Source organism: Erpetoichthys calabaricus, chromosome 8 (genome assembly GCF_900747795.2).
Source record: "Erpetoichthys calabaricus chromosome 8, fErpCal1.3, whole genome shotgun sequence".
NCBI lineage: Eukaryota > Metazoa > Chordata > Cladistia > Polypteriformes > Polypteridae > Erpetoichthys > Erpetoichthys calabaricus.
This window is the reverse complement of record NC_041401.2, coordinates 130,262,096-130,285,094: the sequence shown is the minus strand read 5'-3', so window position 1 is coordinate 130,285,094 and position 22,999 is coordinate 130,262,096. Positions and strand designations below refer to the sequence as shown.

Genomic DNA, 22,999 nt, shown 5'->3' with positions numbered 1-22,999 from the left:
TATGAAATCAACTGGGCAAACCAACTGAGGAAGCATGTACCAGAAATTAAAAGACCCATTGTCCGCAGAAACCCGCGAAGCAGCGAAAAATCCGCGATGTATATTTAAATATGCTTACATATAAAATCCGTGATGGAGTGAAGCCGCGAAAGGCGAAGCGCGATATAGCGAGGGATTACTGTAGTTTTATTACTATTACATCCATTCATCTGTTAAAACAAGGATTTCTGGTTATAAATTATTTGTTTCTTATTAAAGACTGGTTTCTGTTTAAATCTGAAAATTCTGTAACTTTGAATAGCCTGGCATGCTTGATATATTATATCACTAAAATAGTAGCAGGTAAACACAGTATTACACTGTGTCTTACACAGAGCTGTAATTATGCCAATAAACATTTACCCCAGCATGTTATCTAGAATAGTGGTTCCCAAACTCAGTCCTGAGGACTCACTGTGGCTTCTGAATTTTGTTCTAACCAACTTCTGTTTTTAATTGGATACCTAGCCTTATCAAGTTACCTGTAATTGTTCAGTTTCTGTGTTTTGAAGTTAATTTAGTTTTGTAATTTCTACATTAAGGCTCCTCTGCAGACATTTTGAACCAGAAAGCATGAAATGGACTCAAGCAAGAACAAAAGCTGTAAATCAATGAATGACAACTGATTTTGTAACCGGATGTGAATTTAATCAAATCAGTAGAAATTATTATTCCCTTAAAATATGTACCAGAAGATTCTCTCTGAAACACTCAGTACATTAAAATATAATAATCTAGATAAGAACAGGCCATTCAGCCCAACAAAGCTCGCCAGTTCTATCCACTTAATGCTTTTAAAAAACATCAAGTCTAGTTTTGAAAGTCCCTAAAGTCTTACTGTCTACCACATTACTTGGTAGCTTATTCCAAGTGTCTATGGCACTCTGTGTAAAGAAAAACTTCCCTAATGTTTGTGCGAAATTTACCCTTAGTACTAACAAGTTTCCAGTCATATCCCAGTGTTGTTGATGAATTCATTTTAAAATAACACTCTCAATCCACTGTAGTAATTCCTTTCATAATTTTAAACACTTCAGTCATGTCACCTCTTAATCTTCTTTTGCTTAAACTGGAAAGGCTCAACTCTTATAATCTTTCTTCATAATTTATTCCTGAAGCCTGGAATCAGCCTAGTCACTCTTCTCTGGACTTTTTCTAGCGCTGCAATTTCCTTTTTGTAGCCTGGAGACCAAAACCATACACTGTACTCCAGAGGAGGCCTCACCATCTTCTTATATAATACGCTGCCAAGGCTATCCGTTTGTCTGTCCAGGATTTTCAATCACCTGTAGCTCGCAAACCGTTTGACCTATTGACCTGAAATTTGACATGACCTCTACTGTCCATTTTTTGGCTGATGATTTTTATTACTCCTTTTATTTTTATTTTATTTTATTGTAGAATCAACTGTCAGAAGTGCGCAGCAGGGCGGCCTTGCGGCACATGCGTACGGGCGCAGTTCTTATCCCTACCACCTTCGCCGTCACTTCCCCTACCTCTTCATATCTTTAATCATTCTTGGGGCAGATTGAACACTGAAGTGCAAATTTAAGTGAGAAATTAAGAAAAACTTATTAAGTAATTGCAACACAAAAACTGACTTAATCAGTTTTAACGCGAAAAGATGCCGATGAAAGAAGAGAAGAAGTGGGCCAGTAGGGTGGAGAAAAGAAGAGCTGCTCACGAAGCAGCAAGCGCATCAACCTCTGAGCAAATGAATGCTAAACATACAGAGAATGAAAACTATAAGTCAAGTGTATTCATTGCACGTTATCGTGCAGTACGCCGTTACTGGTTGTGTAATAAATCTTGAGCATAACCTCCTTGGACTTGTACTCCACACATAGTGCTATATAACCTAACATTCTGTTTGCCTTCTTAATGGCTTCTGAACACTCTTGATAGTTTTGAGTCCACTACAACTCCTAAATCCTTCTCATAATGTGTACATTTGATTGTCATACCTCCCTTTGTGTTTTCAAACCTAACATTTTTATTTCCTACATGTTATGCTTTACATTAACTTACATTAAATATCATCTGCCACAAAGATACCCTGATTATCTGCCAGCCCACCTGTCTTGGTATCATCTGCAAACTTAACCAGCATGTTATATATATTCCTATCCAAAACATTTATATATTGTGAGATTTTTAAACTGTTTTGAGACCCTCCCCAACGAGGCAACACACTGAAATGCATTTCTGTTGAGGGCTGCTTTTCTGTCGTTCGGGCAACCGCAGGTTTGCAATGCCATTGAAGCAACTGTAAGCTCGCTGCCTGCTCGTGCAACGCGTCTCTCGGCCAAAGGGTGATGCAGGGAACATTATAACTTAGGCACTGACCTGGCCTTGGTCCTGCTCATTTGCTGTGTCTATGTGTAGTAGAGTAGTAGCTAGCTCCCGCTTCAACATTGCTGTTCCTCTTTCAAGTTGAATAAAGCTAGTTTTCCTGAGGTCTTCATCTTTTGGGGGCAAGACAGCGATTCACGTGTTACAATATATTAAAAATAGCAGTGGCTCTAGCATTGACCCCTGTGGAATACTACTCTTAACATCAGCCAGTTCTGATAAGGTTCCTCACACCATCACCCTTTGCTCCAGTGTTTCAGCCAATTCTGCATCCAAACATAACCCTGAACTCCCACTTCTTTTAGTTTGATAGTAAACCTCTTATATGTCACCTTATCAAATGCATTCTGACTTTGTCCAGATTCACTCCTAAAGCACTGTCCAAAAATGACTGAGCATCTCTGAAACAACCTCACTCTCTGCAACCAGAAAACTGATGAGCCGCTGCCTCTTTGAGGAGCTGAAAGTTGAGATTTAATCTGCCAAGCCAAGCACTTAGTTAGCCTAGTCTAAAATGGCTTGAGAAGCAGGTATTACCTCAAGAAGGGAACTTTAGCATATTGGGTTACAAAGAGTAATGATATTCCCTATGAAATTACAGATGACACCGCAAAGAGCTAACTGAGGAAAGCACTACACACCACAAACAAAGGATCACGCAGCAAAGAGAAAGAGTGCACACCAACGCAGGAAGAATACTCCCCTTGAACTTGGAGCAACAACAAATCAACAACTCCACACAACATCAGAATAACTTTTAAAGACTTTGTATTGTAAAACTGTTCACCTGTGCCAAATTAAATTAGAACTCTAAATAGCAATTACATATCCGGTCTCTATGTTATATGTTTATGTGCCTAGTCTGTCTGTGTCTTGTCTTATGTGCCAACATGTATATACAGTTGCCATATTACTTAAATCCTTGTGTTTATAAATTGTATTCTTCTGTTTCTTAAAACAAGTATCCCTCGTATACCTTGATAAAGCTCTAAAGGCTGGAGACCCACCTCCTACAAAAGAGAAAGCCAAATTATTCAATCAATTACTCAAAATGCCAAAGGCAAGTTCAATAGTTGATTAACCGAGTTAAATCTCTTTTCCTTTCCCACATTGTTATGGCTTTCCCTGGGTAATTAAGTTAGAATTCACATTGCTTTCCTACAGTCTGCAGGGAAAGGGCTATACTTTTACAGCATAAATTACAATGACAGCAGGTGATTAATCAAATCTTGCAATAACTAATAGTTTATTAATAGCAAACTCGAAATTATATGTAGTAATAGAACATAGTAAAGTTATAAAAATGCGGAAATAAAAAATAATAGAAATGCGTAAACATGTGTTCCTGAAGATAGAATTATGTAGCTTCCTCAGAGTAAAACTGTAGTTTACTGCTGATGCAAATTCAATTTCCTTTTGCCATGTGCTCCAGTTTCCTACACCTCCTATCTGTAGTTCACTTGAAAATGTCAGAATGTCCAAGCTCATGGTTCGTACCAAAGAAACTATGTGGTTATTTATTCATTTATTCATTTATTGAATTTAGCTTTTCTAATTTGTAGTATATACTTGGATTCATTCTAGTGCTGTTTTTCTGATGACATTCAAGTTTAAATTCTTATATTGGTTAATTGAAGGCATGTATTTGTTATATGTAATTTGTACATATAACAATGTGTACTAATGTAATTTGTCATTTGTTTTATTTCAAAGTTTATGTCCATGTTTTCTACAAATTCCAGGTTCTGAAAGACCTCTGCAGATAGCATTTTTGTCATTATGTTACTTAGCTCTCAGTGCTTGGTATAATTGCCAGAAAAATTGACTTATCGTATGCACTGTTCTGTATTATTCAGAACACTTATTATTAAAAATCTCAGAGAATTAGAAATATTTGCCAAAATAAAACTGAAAATACCTTTCAACAAACTGCAAAAAGAAAAAAATATTGTAAATCAAAATGGTGATTAAAATTTTAAATATTTGTCACTGGATTTACTGGTCACCAGTATGCACCACAGTGTAGGCTTGGTGTCATCAGACATAGGCAGTCCCTGGGTTACATACGAGATAGGGACTGTAGGTTTGTTCTTAAGTTGAATTTGTATGTCAGTCAGAAAAGGTACATTATTTTAATAAATGCTATTATTGACCGACTGTAACCAAGTGCTTTGCTAATGAATGATGGAGTTTCACCTCTCTTTGACCTTTTTATTATTTCTACTTTATTTTCCATGGTGATGGTTTTTCTTTTCTTTACTGTATCACCAGCACTTGCATCAGATTTGTGTTTCAGAGACACAGTCATCTCCACTTGCATACAATATGCTGCCTGCAGCGTCTGCCCACCGAGAACGAACAGGGTGCAGCCAAAGGGCGGGTAGTGAATCGCCCACCACCACCCCCATTCAACAGGCAGCCACCCGAGGCACACTATACAATGCTGCCCCCCGCCGTCCCATTCACCCTCAATGGCCTCCGTTCAGCCACATCCGGGTCACTGCTTGCAGCATCACCAGCCACCCACCGAGAATGAAAGGGGCAGTCTGGAGCAATAGCTGCAGAGGAGTGGTGGGCGGGCAGAAAAACGCCCCATCAAGCCTCCGTCCTGCACACGAGCAGTAGCTGTGACCCCAGCGACTATGGACCCCGGGTCACCGCTTGCCGCGCACCCAGCCACCCACTGAGAATGAATGGGGTGCAGCTCCCACCACCCCATTTATCAACCGGAGCTGCCCGAGGGACACTACACTGCGCAAGCAGCGAAATCACCCCCTCCAGCCACCGCTTGCAGTGTCCCCAGGCCGAAGATGACGGAGCGGCAGTTACTGAGGAGCCTGCGTTGCATTCCCCAGACAGCTGAAGGAGCAGCTGTGGCCCCGTTTGTAAGTCGTATGTCAGATGTCCGTAACTCGGGGACTACCTGTATATTGGATCTGGGGCCAAAATCATGCACTCCTGGACATTCTCATGCAACCACTCATTCATTCACATCATACACAAATGAAATTCTATACCTTAAATCTTAAATTCTGAACCTGCACTTGGAGTTAATTTAGTGTTTATCTTACCAGGTGCATGTACAGTACTGTACATTGTCACTCCAAACACAATCTCACAGCCACAGTCCTTGGTTCAAAATACAAATATTTGTTGAACGGACTACTTTTAATAGGTTTCTCTCTGTTAACACAGCACAGTACAGCAGTGTAGTTCTTATCTCCTCCATTTTTCTCCACTGAGAGTTGTCGTATCCTCTCCTGATTCTGACTCTGACCCAGAAGTACTTGTTGTACCATGACATTGTCCATAGGAATTACTTCCAGATCAGGTGGAATCCTCACAAAAGTATGGAGTACAAGTCACTGCAACAGTTCCTAGCAGCAGCCCTGGAACCCAATAGAGCCAGTCCAAAGGACTACAGTGCCAAGCATGCCCTGCACATGTCCATATGGGTACTGTAATCCAGAGATGCTGGCATCTAGTGCCTTGGGAAAGCAAATAGTTCACATAATTTATCTCTATAATTATCTCATAATTAATCTTTATATTTGGACTTCAGCCTTCACACATTATACAGTTCATGTCTACATTTTGTCATTTATTACTAAAACATGAAAAACGTTTCGGTTTTAATTATATGTTTACATAGATTGTTATAGACACGGAATACATATGAAATGCATGTCTTCCAAATAAAGATCTATTATTTCCCCTCTAAAACTCCAGCACTTCACTCCAAGATAATAAAGGCTCAAGTTGGGAGAACTTTTTGCCCTTTCTGTGGCGGTGGGGGGATGGTATAGCAGGCTCCCTGCTGCTTGTGTTGGTCGACACATTTACAAGACAAAAGGCGCTGATGTAGAGGTGCAAGAAGATTTAAGATGGGCTGGGTTTATGGATTTTTTCATAGGCTTTGGTAATTCTAGTGTTAAGATATTGATTCATAAGGAAGCATTGACATAGGAACTTAAATGCTATCTAGAATGTATGTATACAGGCCAATGTTACAGCCTGAGAGCAAAGGAAGCTACATCATCAGCCAGTGACACGCAGCCACATACGGTCTGACTTACCAATACAGGAATTAAAGTTGATAATCAATTCATAAAACTTCTGTATAATTCAAACTAAATAACACAATACAGCTTGCTTTTAATCTGATCATCTGAAATGTTCATGAGCCTCAATATATAAATTTAAATGCTAAAATGTTTATATGTTTAAAGTGTTTATGTGCTAGTGTGCAAGTTTACTTCATTTCCTTTAAGTCTGGGGCGTTGAAGGTTCTTTTAAAAACTTGTTTAGACTCTGGTGAGTCAAAAGGCCCAGCAGAGTCGCCATGTCTCAAAACAAAAACTTGTTTCTTCAGTTCCCTCAAAAACACATCATCCTTGATTCTTAAAAATACAAGGCAAGTGAAAAGCAAGCAAACTGGCCACATTAAAAAGCAACAGCCTGTAATTAATGCCACACTAAACTACTCAAAAAGATGTCAAGCAACTCCTTTCAGTAGTCAACAGTTCTAAAACCAATATCAAGACATATAAACTTAAATGCTTGCTAAATTAAATATAAATGTGCATGCTAATATAAGAGCCCGCGGCTGCAGACCACAGCACTGTTAAGTCATGACACACAGCTGCCCAGTGGTCTGACAGATGCCAAGCACATCTTCAGGAAAAAGTCCCTAAGTTTCGACAATCAACTCTTAAGTCCCTATAGTGCTCACACTAACTAATATAATAATATATGGTATTTTAATCTTATTGCTTAAGGAATTTAAGAGCCCTAATACTTCTAAATGCCATTTGAGTGCTTATATGGTTTAGCCTGAGAGTTTGCCCCTTACTCACACAGGCAAATGTCCTACATGCAGTTTGTTTAGTCTTCTATCAGCACTTCCATCCATCCATCCATTTTCTAACCCGCTGAATCCGAACACAGGGTCACGGGGGTCTGCTGGAGCCAATCCCAGCCAACACAGGGCACAAGGAAGGAAACAATCCTGGGCAGGGTGCCAACCCACCGCAGGACACACACAAACACACCCACACACCAAGCACACACTAGGGCCAATTTAGAATCGCCAATCCACCTAACCTGCATGTCTTTGGACTGTGGGAGGAAACCGGAGCGCCTGGAGGAAACCCACGCAGACACGGGGAGAACATGCAAACTCCATGCAGGGAGGACCCGGGAATCGAACCCAGGTCCCCAGATCTCCCAACTGCGAGGCAGCAGCGCTACCCACTGCGCCACCGTGCCGCCCTCTATCAGCACTTGCATCCTTAAAACAAAATCTGCCTGCTTGCTTCCTCAGAGACAATGATGACCTTGTCTCACAGCTTGACTCATAGAAACTCAAAACAAAGCAAGTGAGAAGGCCTCTCTAACAAAATAAATGGTGTCTTTTTAAAGCTGCTCCAGGCCTAGGCTTTTCATAGCTGAAACCACTAAAACTTAATAATAACGCATATTAATTCCTTAATCAAAATTCTCAACAGATATAGTATATAGAGAACCTCATTTTGTCATTTTTGTACAACAGCTACAGATACAGAAAAGGCAGTTAGAAAATAGGCAGATTCATCTAGCAGAGCTGGCCAGCCTGAAACCATACAAGAATCAAAATGACGCACGTGTATTTCCATGCCACATGTCAGTATGTGATTTTGGCATTCATTCTCCTGATTTTTATATATCCCCATAGACGCCGTCTCTAGAGAAATGCCAGAGAAAAGTCATGACAGAAAAATTAGTTGAAAAATTCATATCAGCTATGTTTGACTCTATATGTTGCTACAGTCTACTGAGGCTACAATGAGACTGTGCTTAAATAACTTTATCTATCCTCAATCTGCAGAAATAATTAAGAATTTGTCAGACAAATGCAATGTAATAAACAAACATTAAGTTGCATTAAATTACCAAAAATGTGCTGGTTTCAAATTATTTTGAATATAGCATGTCTTGGAATTGGTTAAGTAGCCTACAGTGAATGTGACAGCGTAATTATAATTTTACTGTGCAGCCCATAAACCATAACCATATATTGTAGATTGCATTTAGGCCCTTTATCTAAACTGACTTGCCTAATATAATAAAATTCAATGAAATCAAACTATAAAATTATCTCTAAATATTTAACCATCATTCCTGTTTACTGTGTCCTCACCAATATATGCAAAGAATGCAATATTACCATCACTTCAATGCATTGTGTCAGTTTTTCCAACAAGAGACTGACTACAGAAAACTTTTTAGCATGCCAGAAGTAAATGTGAGGACTGAAATCAGTCAAATCATTGATGATGGAGAACAACAGAGGATACGGTTTGTGGTGTTTTAATGCAAGTTTTAATGTAAGTCAATATCAGAGATGCTTAAACTTAGAATTAAATCAGTTTTTAGCAATGCATTCAGAATCTATAGTTGCCGTGTTGATTGTTTAATTTTACTTTGCCACATCTGTGTCTCCTAAGCTACACCAGTTTGAGAATTATTATTATTTTTATTATTATTATGTTGGTGTTGAATAGTATTATGGCTCTGCCCAGTCCTCCTCGCTGTCAGTTCAGTAAAACTGTTTTGGATATGCTATACTCTATAAGTTTTTTGCCCTCCCTCCCACAATGTTTATGACAAGTCGTGCCCATGTATATCATGTTGTATTTACACTGATTATGTCAATTTGTAAAATGTTGTTAGTTTCTGGAAGCTCTTTGAGGTGTCAGTCACAATGTATGTTAAGTCTCTTAAGTTTGCTCTACATGTATTTATTTAGAAAGGGCAGAAGCCTTTTAGCTTGCGGGACACAGTTTGAAACAGCCAAGGTATTTAGAGAAGCGTCCATGAAGAGCAATACAGCCAAATATGTGTCGTCTCATGCTTAGTAATGTACAAATGTATTACTATATCTATTATAATTTCAGGGCAGCACGGTGGCGCAGTGGGTAGCGCTGCTGCCTCGCAGTTGGGATACCTGGGGACCCGGGTTCGCTTCCCGGGTCCTCCCTGCGTGGAGTTTGCATGTTCTCCCCGTGTCTGCGTGGGTTTCCTCCGGGCGCTCCAGTTTCCTCCCACAGTCCAAAGACATGCAGGTTAGGTGGATTGGCGATTCTAAATTGGCCCTAGTGTGTGCTTGGTGTGTGGGTGTGTTTGTGTGTGTCCTGCGGTGGGTTGGCACCCTGCCCAGGATTGGTTCCCTGCCTTGTGCCCTGTGTTGGCTGGGATTGGCTCCAGCAGACCCCCGTGACCCTGTGTTCGGATTCAGCGGGTTGGAAAATGGATGGATGGATTATAATTTCACTATTATAATTTATCACTGATGTTCTAATCAATGTTGCATCACCGTAAAAGCACAAACAATCAAAAAAGAAGAAATCATGCAATGCTTTGAGGTCTCATTTCATCTTTTATTTAATTGAGTTTTCAAATAAATCATTGTAGAAGTTACAAATTAGCTTGTTGCAGATGTGCACAATGTGATGACTGGTTAGGTTGCTGTATTGTTTTTCACCCTTTCCTTTTCATCTGTACCGATGTATTTTTGTTTGTTCAGGTTATCGTTGTGTTCTACTGTGCTGTAGTAAGCTCACATTTTGCAGTTGTGTGAGTGAATTCCACATATTTAAATGCTTGTCAGAGTGGCACATATGTTAAAAGCAGGCATATCTATCTGTCTGTTAGGGTGACTAGATTTTGTTTCTCTAACAAAAGGTCCAGGGAGATATAATCGAAACCTGACACAAGACTTCATATACAATGGAAGCCAGCTACTGTTGCATTAACCTGAAATGGTAGCTTTTCAGGTAATCGTATCAGAGAATGTAAGAAAACACCTCTTTGCATCACCACTTGATCCTGCTGACTGGCCTCATGTATTGTCTGATTCCATTGGATTTGATTTGGTCATGAGGTGACCACTTCAGATAAAGGACAGTTTAACTTCTCCAAAAAGAAAGGATGACAGAAGCTGCCATCAGCATTATTTTATAAGAAAATTAGTTAATCAGGAAAAATCTATAGGAAGCTGACACCCCTACTCAAAAATATTCCCTCCACTTATTCTGTTGCAAATTATCTTCATCCAAGAACTGCAAAATGATCCTTTAGGGACTTAATGACTGGAAAAAGGTACCTTAAAGATCATGAAGATAGTCCAGAACACTCAAAGCATATGACATCCTGGAAGGAGCTAGAATTGAGCCTTAAAGAATGCTCAACTATTGATAAACAAAACAAGCTGAGACTGAGAGAAAGCGATGGTGTGATGTTCTCACTTGCTTTGTGGCAATAATTCAGTCTCTACCAAAGAGGAATCTTGCTTTGAAAAGGTCCACACATACTTTACACCAGCCAAACAATGACAATTTGTCTCTTAACTCCTACCAATTCAATATGCAATCTTGGGGTGGTGATTGATGAGCAGCTATCTTTCTCTGACCACATTTCAAATGTCTTTTATTCATGCAGTTCACTCTGCTCAGCATCCACAAAATCAGACCTTATCTAACTGAGTATGCGGCACAATCTCTGGTCCAGGCTTTGGTCTTGTCTTGGTTGGATTACTGCAACTCTCTACAAGTAAGAGGAACCACATGTGCTATCAAGCCACTGTAGATGGTCCAAAATGCAGTGGCCCATCTTGTATTCAACCAGCCAAGATGGAGACCTATAACTCCTCTCCTCAGGTTATTATATTGGTAGCTTGCATTATATTCATATCCTTGATGCTTGCCTACAGAGTAGTCAATGGGCCAGCACCTGTGTGTATGGAGCCAATGGTGAGGTGCTATGCTCCTTCCCATCCACTTATGTCTGGTGATGCCACCTCTTCATGGTATCAAATCTCAATCCAGACTCTTTTCATATGGTCTCCCAGTTGGTGGAACAATCTGCCCACCTCCATTCAAACTGCTGTCTCCCTCATTGTGTTTAAGAAGTGATTGAAAACCCTACCATTTTGTGAATATTTGTCAAATTGGTAATAAATGTTTTTGCTCTTTGGATATCTGTTATATTGTTATTGTTATTGTTAAGATAGCTTTATAGCTTTTCATTTGTGGTGGTCAAATTTTGTAACTTGTCCTGTTGCATTTGATAAAGATAGTCTGTAGACTGATGTTACTTGATTATGTTGTCCTCCTTTGTAAGTCTCTCTGGGTAAGCATCTGCTAAGCAAATAAATGTACTTTTTTTAAAGAGGTTTTTGAAATTCTTGCCAAATTTGATCCCATTATGAAACACTTTATAGATTGTGTTGACAGTGGGACAAGCACCCGCACAAGCTACCTTTGCAAAGCAATTAAAAATGAGCTCATTAATTCCATACATAAGAAAGTAATTAAGCATATGGCAAGTTATTTTAAACAGTCAAAATATTAACTTCATTATTTTGGATTGCACCCCTTTTGTTAGCCATTAAAAACAAACTTACTAATTGTAAGAAATTATACAATGAAGGCAGTACCCAGCAAGGTTATTATAGTTAACGAAAACTACCATCAGAACTGAATCTATTATTAAAAACACATTTTCTTGAACTGAAGGAAAATAATTAACAAAGCCGAAATTAAAAACTAAAACTAAACGAAACTATTAAAGTAGCTGGAAAGACTAACTGAAATAAAATAATAATATACTAAAAATATTTTTAGTTTTCGTTTTTGAATTAATATTCTTGCCGTTAGCTTTAACCCTTCTAACTTTTATTTCTAAAACAAGAATTCATCCAACACAAGCCACCCGCATATATTCATCCAGTGAACAGCAGCTGGTGACGGAGGGCAGGTGTTCACACAGCATTTGCGGTGACAGAGCAAACTGAATACGGGCGCGTAAAGCGTGTGAAATAAAAAGCGATTTACAGTTAGGTCCATAAATATTTGGACAGAGACAACTTTTTTCTAATTTTGGTTCTGTACATTACCACAATGAATTTTAAATGAAACAACTCAGATGCAGTTGAAGTGCAGACTTTCAGCTTTAATTCAGTGGGGTGAACAAAACGATTGCATAAAAATGTGAGGCAACTAAAGCATTTTTTTAACACAATCCCTTCATTTCAGGGGCTCAAAAGTAATTGGACAAATTAAATAACTGGAAATAAAATGTTCATTTCTAATACTTGGTTGAAAACTCTTTGCTGGCAATGACAGCCTGAAGTCTTGAACTCATGAACATCAACCAGATGCTGGGTTTCCTCCTTTTTAATGCTCCGCTAGGCCTTTACTGCAGCGGCTTTCAGTTGCTGTTTGTTTGTGGGCCTTTCTGTCTGAAGTTTAGTCTTCAACAAGTGAAATGCATGCTCAATTGGGTTAAGATCAGGTGACTGACTTGGCCATTCAAGAATTTTCCACTTCTTCGCTTTAATAAGCTCCTGGGTTGCTTTGGCTGTATGTTTTGGGTCATTGTCCATCTGTATCATGAAATGCCGCCCAATCAGTTTGACTGCATTTAGCTGGATATGAGCAGACAGTATGTCTCTGAACACCTCAGAATTCATTCGGATGCTTCTGTCCTGTGTCACATCATCAATAAACACTAGTGTCCCAGTGCCACTGGCAGCCATGCACGCCCAAGCCATCACACAGCCTGCACCGTATTTTACAGATGATGAGGTATGCTTTGGATAATGTGCTGTTCCACGCCTTCTCCATACTTTTTTCTTGCCATCATTCTGGTAGAGGTTGATCTTGGTTTCATCTGTCCAAAGAATGTTTTCCCAGAACTGTGCTGGCTTTTTTAGATGTTCTTTAGCAAAGTCCAATATAGCCTTTCTTTTCTTGAGGCTTATGAGTGACTTGCACCTTGCAGTGCACCCTCTGTATTTACTTTCATGCAGTCTTCTCTTTATGGTAGACTTGGATATCGATACGCCTACCCCCTGGAGAGTGTTGTTCACTTGGTTGGCTGTTGTGAAGGGGTTTCTCTTCACCATGGAAATGATTCTGCGATCATCCACCACTATTGTCTTCCATGGACGTCCAGGGGCCTCATGTATAAATGGTGCGTACGCACAGAAATGTTGTGTAAGAACGTTTCCACGTTCAAATCGCAGTGTATAAAACCTACACTTGGCATAAAGCCACACACTTTTCCACGGTACCTCATACCCTGTCGTACGCAAGTTTTCCGCTCGGTTTTGCAGACTAGCGGCACCCAGCGTCAAAGCAGTGCTACTGTTCCTGTGTGGTTACCCTTTCTTAGATCCACATCCATGACGACAGCTTTATCAAATACACTGAAATTAACCGCATATCTTCATAAATTTAATGCATCTGATTGTAATTAACCTGTAACAATATAATGGTCCACAGAATGATCAAACTATTCTAAATGCCATAACTGCTTTAGCGTTGTTACTCTCACTGCACCTTCCTCTTCTTCTGTCAGCTGCTCCCGTTAGGGGTTGCCACAGCGGATCATCTTTTTCCATATTTATATCACTGTATCTGAGTGTGAATCACAGATCTACAGCAGCTGATCAGAAAGAGAATTATCGGTATACAGCACTCGCTGCCTCAGCCATTCGCTATTTGAACTGCTCTCATCTGACCAATGCTTCACAGCCTTTCCTGTTCGGACCTCGCGGTTCACAAACAGTTTCATCCCAAGAACTCTAAACGCACTCAATCAGTCCATCAAGTGCTCCTTGTAGAACTGTTTGTACTTGCAAGTTACCGTGAGGTAATTGTACTTATGATACAGGTATAATATTGCACAACCTGAGCCACTTTATAAAGCGCGTATTTACATATGATGACGATATCATTATTAAGATGAAATGCAGCAAAATATGTTGATTATATTATACAGATAAAACTTTAACTTCAACTACATGGTGCCGCAGCGCTAGCGAGCTTGAGCTTCGTTCACGGATTGTTTCTGCCTCGCCCTGTTTTCATGCTGTGGCTGGCATGACACTGGAAGGATAGATGGATAGAATAATTAAACATTACGAAGATATTTCGATGTTCCTTAAAAGTTTTGAAGAATCAGTGTTCTAAGCTTACAGATGGCTTAACGTCTATTACAGAGCTGATTGTGTGGCGATTGGGTATTTGGAGAAAGAAAAGTAAGGACAGGAATTGGGGGGTAGTACGTTTGAAAAAGACAGTACTTCTGTAATAAAGCATTTCATTGAAGGTCGCGCATGGCGCAGCAAGCATTTTGTGTAAGACATGAACAATCACGGCTCCACCGTTCCCATGCTTAATAACATGCTTTAACTCATATCATCATGAAAATGATATCACGTATACTTCTCAGTATTTTAATTATTCAGAGAGTTGTAATATTACGAACGTAATGGATTCTGTGTCCTGTCGGAGGAAGAGCACGTAGTGATTCAGGCACATAGAGCACATATAAGATCAAATACACAACAAAGCATTTAACGTGCTACCTTAGTTACGATTGGATTTGAGAAACTAGTAAATTAAATGATTTTAGGATGAAGTTTATGATGTTCTACTTTAATAACAAAATAAACTACGTGATTAAAGTGGAAATTTTGAGATTAAAGTTGACATTTCGTGCTTTTTTCACATTGTGTGCCTTTTTTTTCACTGTACCCTAATAAGCTTTCATATGACACTCAGACGGTGGGCTACGAGTCGCCTTTTCATGCCGACTTTGATATGTGACAACTTCTTTTTTATTCCGGGCACTGTGCGACTTTGTGAACTTGAGCTTTCGAGTTTCTCCGACACACCATGTCACTTGATCAACTCCTTTTGTTGCTTATATAACTGTTTAAACCAACAAATAGTACGTTTTTCTTTGCCTCCATTTGGTATTCGCTAAAATTCTTCTATTTTTCCTTGTACTTTTGCCATTGCCTTTTCACAGAACGCTGGGCTTAAGGGCTATTTATATTGATTTGCATATTCAAAGAGGCATAATTCTGGGAGGAGTTGGGGCGGGACAGCAGGCTCGTGCACGTGCGTTTATTTCCATGTAGCGGAAGAACGTGGAAGTTGGCGAATGCACAGATTCCTGCATCTGGATTTTTCTGTGCGTAAGCACATTTCGGCTTTTGTGCTTACGTCATGTTATAGTGCGAATTCTACGCATGGCGTTATGCATGAGGCCCCAGGTCTTTTTGCGTTGCTGAGTTCACCAGTGCTTGCTTTCTTTCTCAGGATGTACCAAACTGTATATTTTGCCACTCGTAATATTGTAGCAATTTCTCGGATGGGTTTTTTCTGTTTTTGCAGCTTAAGGATGGCTCCTTTCACCTGCATGGAGAGCTCCTTTGACCGCATGTTGTCTGTTCACAGCAAAATCTTCCACATGCAAGCACCACACCTCAAATCAACTCCAGGCATTTTATCTGTTTATTTGATAATGACATAACGACGGACTTGCCCACACCTGCCCATGAAATAGCCTTTGAGTCAATTGTCCAATTACTTTTGAGCCCCTGAAATGAAGGGATTGTGTTAAAAAAATGCTTTAGTTGCCTCACATTTTTTTGCAATCGTTTTGTTCACCCCACTGAATTAAAGCTGAAAGTCTGCACTTCAACAGCATCTGAGTTGTTTCATTTAAAAAATTCATTGTGGTAATGTACAGAACCAAAATTAGAAAAAAGTTGTCTATGTCCAAATATTTATGGACCTAACTCTATGTGCCGCCTTTCTTTACGCTTGTTGTATATCAAGATGTAATTCAAACGCCTGAAATTGCAACGTGCAGGTCAATAAAACCTTTGCCGTATTTACAGAAAAATCACGAGTGAGTAACGTTTCAGTTTATTTCTCAGGTGCCTGATTTTTGTTGACAATAATTCACCTGCCACTTCGCACAAGAGAAATCCTTTCTAAAAAGAAAATGGCACTAATCGAGAGACTGACTAGGTCATCATACAAGATCAGCATATTGTTACTAACCAATCACTTTTGCTTTAAAAAAGTCATTTAACAACGTAGCAATACAAACCTTGTAAAAATCCTGAGTTGGCAATGTCTCTACTGAACTACAGATAGGTAGGCGAAGGGAGTCCGCCAACTGGTGAAAAACTAAACGTACTAATGTATTTTTGTATTTATTCTATATTTATTAATTTATCTTTTTTCTGGTTAGATTCACAGCTCAAAATACCTGATATTGTGAAAATAATTCAGTAGCAGAATTATGTTTTAAAATATTTGTTCCCCTTTTTACAATTTTTCACTTTCTCTCAAAATAGTTGAAATATCATATTCTTTTTGTTCTTAACATCAGCCATATCATACAGATTGCATACCAGGGATTTTTCTTGCCTTACATCCAAACATGCTGGGGTAAGCTCCATGTTCCTGCGATCCTGAACAGGTTTAGATAATGTATATATTGTTCCTAATCTCAGATGCTGTCTCTGTCGCTTTGTGCCAGGCCATACACCAGTTTTCTGCTCTTGCTCTGCTCATTAAGAGTTTACTATTCTTATGCATGAGCTATTCAAGTCTCACTGCCTCTAATTTTGACACTACATGCTTGTTTTTCTTTGTTTCCCTCACTACATCTAGGTGGGGTCTATACACTGATTCAAGCCTAAGAGTCCTGTTCTTCCTAAGCACTCATGATTTTCATGATCACACCTGTCAGAACACAGTAGAATCTATTTTCTGATTTTTGATATCTTTTCAGGGCTGCAGGGTAGGGCTGTCTTAACTCATGGGCATGCTGGGCAGTTGTCCAGGATCCCCATGACCTTAGGGCCCCATGCTATGTATGTTGTGACTTGCTGTCAATAAATAAATACTATAATATACTAAACTATAAATATTTGTTATTGTGTTACAAGTGGATATTGGCATTCGCCTCTGATTTAGTACCACAGTCGCCTCTGCAACCTCACGTGCATGTATGTGTATGGATTTCACGCACCACTTAATGTAAAAGCGTATATGTTAACGTCACTTCAACTCAATTCTCTGCAAAATAATTAGTAAAAATAATTCATAGTAATTTCAAACTGTGCTATCTCCGTCTGTATGGTTTACCAATTGGGTATCATTTATATGTTGAAATTTTTGTGTTTTTCAAAGCTCATGTTATATTGTTCAAACGTTTGTGCTGATTAATCTTTGCTGTACAGCATTTTAAATGTTTAAACACTGATTTTGTTGAAGTACCAATACGATAAATATATGTTTAATTTTATCGATCATTTACATTTTTATTCCTGTGAGTTGTCTAGGTAGGGGTCCAAGTGCACTGCTTTGCTCAGGGGCCTATAATGCTGTTAAGACAATCCTGCTGCAAGTGGCAAAATTCTGTCTATAAATTGTATGCGCCTGAGATGGAATCAGAGATCAATATGGCTGGTAGAAAATAAAAAGCCCATCATGGGAGATTTTTTAATGCAATATTGAAGGCATTCATTATAAGCACATTATCTTGAAGGGAGATATGTTGTTTAGTATATTTAGAGTAAAAAAAAACCTTAAAACCTTAAAATTCACCTAAGTTTCATTACAAATTGGCTCATTCTGGGCAATAAAAGGAAAAGATAAAGGTGCCAATAATCAATACACATTTGTTCAGCATAAATGACATAGAAAATATTTTAAAAATTATAAAATTGTATAAAATTATTCATATTCAGTATCTGGTTTTGATTCAGCTTGTTTTTATCAGACAAAAACAAAACCAGATAGTAAACCATTTAGTGTAGTAAGCTTCCACTAACATATAAAAATCCATTAAGTCTTAGTTCCATCTGATTGTGACACAAAACTAAACCTAACCACATCATAATTACTAAAACTGAAACTAATAGATGTAAAAATAAAACAGAAATGTCTTTGTGAAATAAAAACTAAATTAAAATTAAAAATACACAATGAAGGAAAACTAAAACTAAACTGAATTTCCAAGTAAGGTCAGAAAAAAATATAGAAATAAAAACTAATACAAAAAGACAAAACTATAATAACCTTGGTACTGAGGATTAAAGGGCACTTTATGAGATTCCCACCAGCAAAAGTCAGTGGGAGAAATTTTGTCTTCCCTTGTCCTGGACAGACATAAGGAACTAAATATTCCTTTTGATGTTAGCAGAAGGCAATCACATGACAATGGTGCCAAGATGAAGATGAAACACGAAAGTATGCAGGCCAGACTGCTGCAAGAAATCCCTGAGCTTTATTTGTGCCATTTCCTGCCAATACCCAAAATTAAGTTGTTGCAGATGCAGCAATTGTGTCCCTAGAAGATACATGAAGAGAGACATTAATTATGCTGGGAGAGGATGAATAACAAATTTGGGGTGCTGGTAAACTATACCAAGTCAATCACTGAGGGGCTAACAGACCAGTATACTGAGCTCAGTGACACTTTAAGCTATTTGAACATGTATGAACTGGCTGTTGAGATAAGGAATTTGTCTGATTTGCCATAAGGCAATATGACTGTAGTGGAACTCCTGCTTTCATAAACAAAAAGCAGCCGTAGGAGGTATATCTTAACTTGTGGGTAGTCCTTAAAATTGCTCTTGCTCTTCCAGTGACTGTTACCTCTGCAGAGAGACATTCTTATAAACTAAAACACATTAAAAATGATCTGAAGTCTACTATGGCTCATGATCACCTAAGTGGAGTAGTTAGCATTAGCGCATTCGTATGAGGATGTCATTGATGATTTTTGCTCTACAAAGGCAAGTCAAGTTTTATGATGCTTTTAAAGAGAGATTTGTTGTCATGCCTCTTTTTACACTTTTAAGCATTTTAACTTTCTTTACTCAGTTCTATAGTTCAGTACATACAATAATTAGCTGTTTTTCATTGATAATCTTCATTTTTTTGTATGCTTTAAGTGTTGTAAAACAAAAAATATGCATACAAGAGTGAAAAAATGACTGAGGTAGGTGATTAAGATATATTTATATTATATGATTATGTATTTTTTCACTAAATACTTGTACAGTGTATTGGTGAAACTATATGAATAAATATATAAAGCTGCTGAATTTGTTAATGGTACATACTGCATGTATGGTTTATGGAATGGCCTCTTAAGCTAAATTCTGTCCACTGCAGAGTAGATGGGTGAGTACTATTTCTATTCTTTTGACTTGTTTTATATTGTATAGGGGACATGTCACCAGCTGGAGCAGCCATCTTTTTTCTGCTCTGACCTTCTTATGCTGTGGGAGTTCTTTTGTACATGTGATCTTAGTTTTGGGGTGTACCCCTCATATTTCAGACCACTCTTGAAAACGTTAGAAGAACAGGTGCAGAGTAAACAATAAGTGTAAATGCATATATTTTAAGAAGTTTCTATAAATGTCATTATTACAAAAACTGTGCAATGTTGGCAGCTACACAGTTATTTAAATGTTACTGGTTATTCTGCAATTTATTTTTGGTTTTGAAAGTTCATAAAAAGGTTACTATTATGTTAGTAAATATTTTGTATATTTAATCTGAATTGTTCCAGAAGAACTGGAAAAACTCAGGTTTTTATTGTAAACATTTGTTGGTGATAATATAATATCCATTGACTACAATATGACATTTATTTTAAGAATTGTTTAGCAAGCATTCATGAATGCTGCAGCCATTTGGATTTTGTCTGGATTTTAATTTTTTTCTGTTCTTTAAAAACAAAAAATCTGGAACTGTGATATAAAATTTTATATGTTTATTTAAACAGAAGGTATTGTCTTTCTTCATTTTAAATGAAGAAGTTAATTAAATGAATAGTTTATTCAAAACATATTTATACATGTTTATCATTTTTTCAGTTGGACAAAAAACAGGTGACTCCTCCATTCAAACCTCAAATCACAGATGACTATGGCTTAGAGAATTTTGATACTCAGTTTACCAATGAACCAGTGCAGCTGACACCAGACCATGAGTAAGTATACCTTTCCTATTTCAGATAACTGATTCCATATGGATACTGCATGTAGAATCCCAGAAATGATTTTAATATAGCTGTAATTAAGCGTTGTTAGTGAACTGCACTGCTGTGCACTGCTCTGGATTTCCAGGAAGCTGTTGTTATATACAGGTACTTGATTTGATCAACGCTGTAGCACATCAATGTCATCAGAAATGTTGGTTTATATTCTGCATTACAGTACAGGCAGCAGCCAAGTAGATTGTGTTATGCAGATGTCTGGACCAGACAATAAAAACAATGAAACAGTATGTACAGTGTATACTGTTAAAGAAAAAGTGTGGAGTAATTTTTTCCACAATCATGGTATACATTAACTTTTCATGTGATATTATGCTCTTGTGGTTTTAAAATGGGGTCTGCATGATGGTGCATACATGAATAAAAAAGTCTTAAAATCTGAAAATGAAATATGTCTGTTTTCAAGAAAAGAACGTTGTACGGTATTGGTTGGTGTTTTGAGACTGAAAATGTATTGGAAAACAGTGAATAAATGTCATTTTTTGGGGGGGGGAAAGAATATACTGTATATATTTTCACTAGTGCCTAAGAATTTTGTGTGTGTGGGTGTATGTATATATACAGTATATATTGTAATAACAAAAAAGAAAGCTCATGAAGGTTTTGGGGCATGAAGTGATAATCTTAATACAAAACAGAAAATAAATGAAAACTGGACTCTCTCAAGATGACGGAGTAGCTGGTTTTAAGCCTGGGAAGCAGACAAGGGGTGTTTAGATGACTAGAAGTGGCATCAACCACTGTCAAGTAGTGTTAATCAGCAAAATTCACCAAAGTATTTTTAACAGCAAATTGGCTACATTCGTGTTCACTCTTGTTCATCAAATTATTTACTGATAATTCAGCCTGTTTAGGAGAACTTTTTTTCCTAGCACCCCATAATGCTGTACAAGGCAAGCGTGACATTGGAGTGTGGTGATTCCTATACCGATGTCTTGCATGGTTCTTGTTTCATTGCAACTCACCATAAAAAAAAGCTTAACTTTTCCTGTTTTGTAATATATCCAACGTATTTTGCCTTTTCCAGCCTGAAATAAAATTTTCTGGGTTAATGTAAAAAAAGCCAGTGGCTTTCAAATTTTGTAAAGTAGCCAGTTGGCTGTGAAGATGTCCTTCCCAGGTGTTACACAATAATACACAATGCAACTGTTGAGGTATACAGCACTACTGCATATACAGTACTTTATGAGTTGTTTGTCCGTCAGATGTTAGAAGTTTACTGGGGCTTAGTCGGGCCCAAATGAAGGAATGTAGTACTGCCAAAGGCCACTGGGAGTGCTAACCATGTTTTTTTTCTTGGCCAAAGATATTTGCCAGTACCATTTAGTCATAGGGCGGCACGGTGGCGCAGTGGGTAGCGCTGCTGCCTCGCAGTTGGGAGATCTGGGGACCCGGGTTCGCTTCCCGGGTCCTCCCTGCGTGGAGTTTGCATGTTCTCCCCGTGTCTGCGTGGGTTTCCTCCGGGCACTCCGGTTTCCTCCCGCAGTCCAAAGACATGCAGGTTAGGTGGATTGGTGATTCTAAATTGGCCCTAGTGTGTGCTTGGTGTGTGGGTGTGTTTGTGTGTGTCCTGCGGTGGGTTGGCACCCTACCCAGGATTGGTTCCCTGCCTTGTGCCCTGTGTTGGCTGGGATTGGCTCCAGCAGACCCCCGTGACCCTGTGTTCGGATTCAGCGGGTTGGAAAATGGATGGATGGATGGATTTAGTCATATTATTTGTAGTTAGGAAAATGCATAGAATAGGTATAAAATTGGGAAACCTGGATGAGTCAACTGAAATTTCCATAGAATCTCCACAATCATTCGTGTTTGCCTATATAGACAATGAGCCTATACCAAGGACTTGAACTTTCTTCAGTGATCCTTAGATAGAGCATTTTATGTACTGTCCACTCTTCTTGAACACTGGAGATTCTAAAATATTTCTAACAAACTATTACCCCAGAGTCAGTATTGATATTTTATGGTGAGTGTTTGAGCTCCAGATTTGTAAATGCAATACATGACAAGTTTTTTTTTTTTTTTTTAGAACTTTCTTAGCTATCTCTCACTTTAATTTCATATGTACTTTGAAAGTGCCCTAGGAACTTATAGGACTATAGATGTTCTGAGAGCAAGCCGTGGGGCTCAGACTTGCCGAGCACGCGTTTGAGGCCAGTTTTTGAGTGTGCTCACAGTTTCTGATGGCCCAGTATGGGGGAACATTTATTTTAACATCAGAGGAACAGTTCTGCAAGATAGAAAACTAATCTTTAAAAAGGGAATTCACAGGTGTGGAAAAGTACAGAAGTGAATGCGGGAGAAAATAAAACAGTACTCACTTCCCAGTGACTGAACAGGTAGCCCACAAATCACCAAGACAGATGGGTACACGCGCACGCAGGACAGCAGGAACATTTAAATAGGCTGGACTGTACCTGAGCAGGTGTTGTTGAATGGTGCACGTCCTGACGTGTCTGATTATTGGAAGTCCGTGGGAAACGTAAAGGAGGATAGTATGGTCAAGAGGGCTTGTGATATAAAACCAGGGTCCGAACGCCAGAGGTCGTCCTTTGACCACGTCTTCAAGCTTTAATGTACATATGTGCTACTGATTTATTTAACTGAGTAGTGGAGATATGTACTGTCTTTTGTGTATATAGTAGGTGCTTAGTTTTTTCATTTTGTTTTGATTATTATTTCATTT

General features: G+C 38.6%; 1 protein-coding gene across 2 annotated transcripts in view; it reads left to right on the top strand.

Annotated features, from left to right (window-relative positions):
- prkcz (protein kinase C, zeta) overlaps window positions 1-22,999 on the top strand; it is a 381,379-nt gene that overhangs the window by 333,749 nt on the left and 24,631 nt on the right. Inside the window, exon 12 of one of the 2 annotated variants that reach the window (XM_051931388.1) lies at window positions 20,132-20,247. In XM_051931388.1, coding sequence (XP_051787348.1) covers window positions 20,132-20,247 — 116 coding nt within the window. Of the gene's footprint in view, window positions 1-2,992; window positions 3,708-20,131; window positions 20,248-22,999 lie in introns of those variants that run through there. The other variant, XM_051931389.1, reaches the window with a different exon arrangement.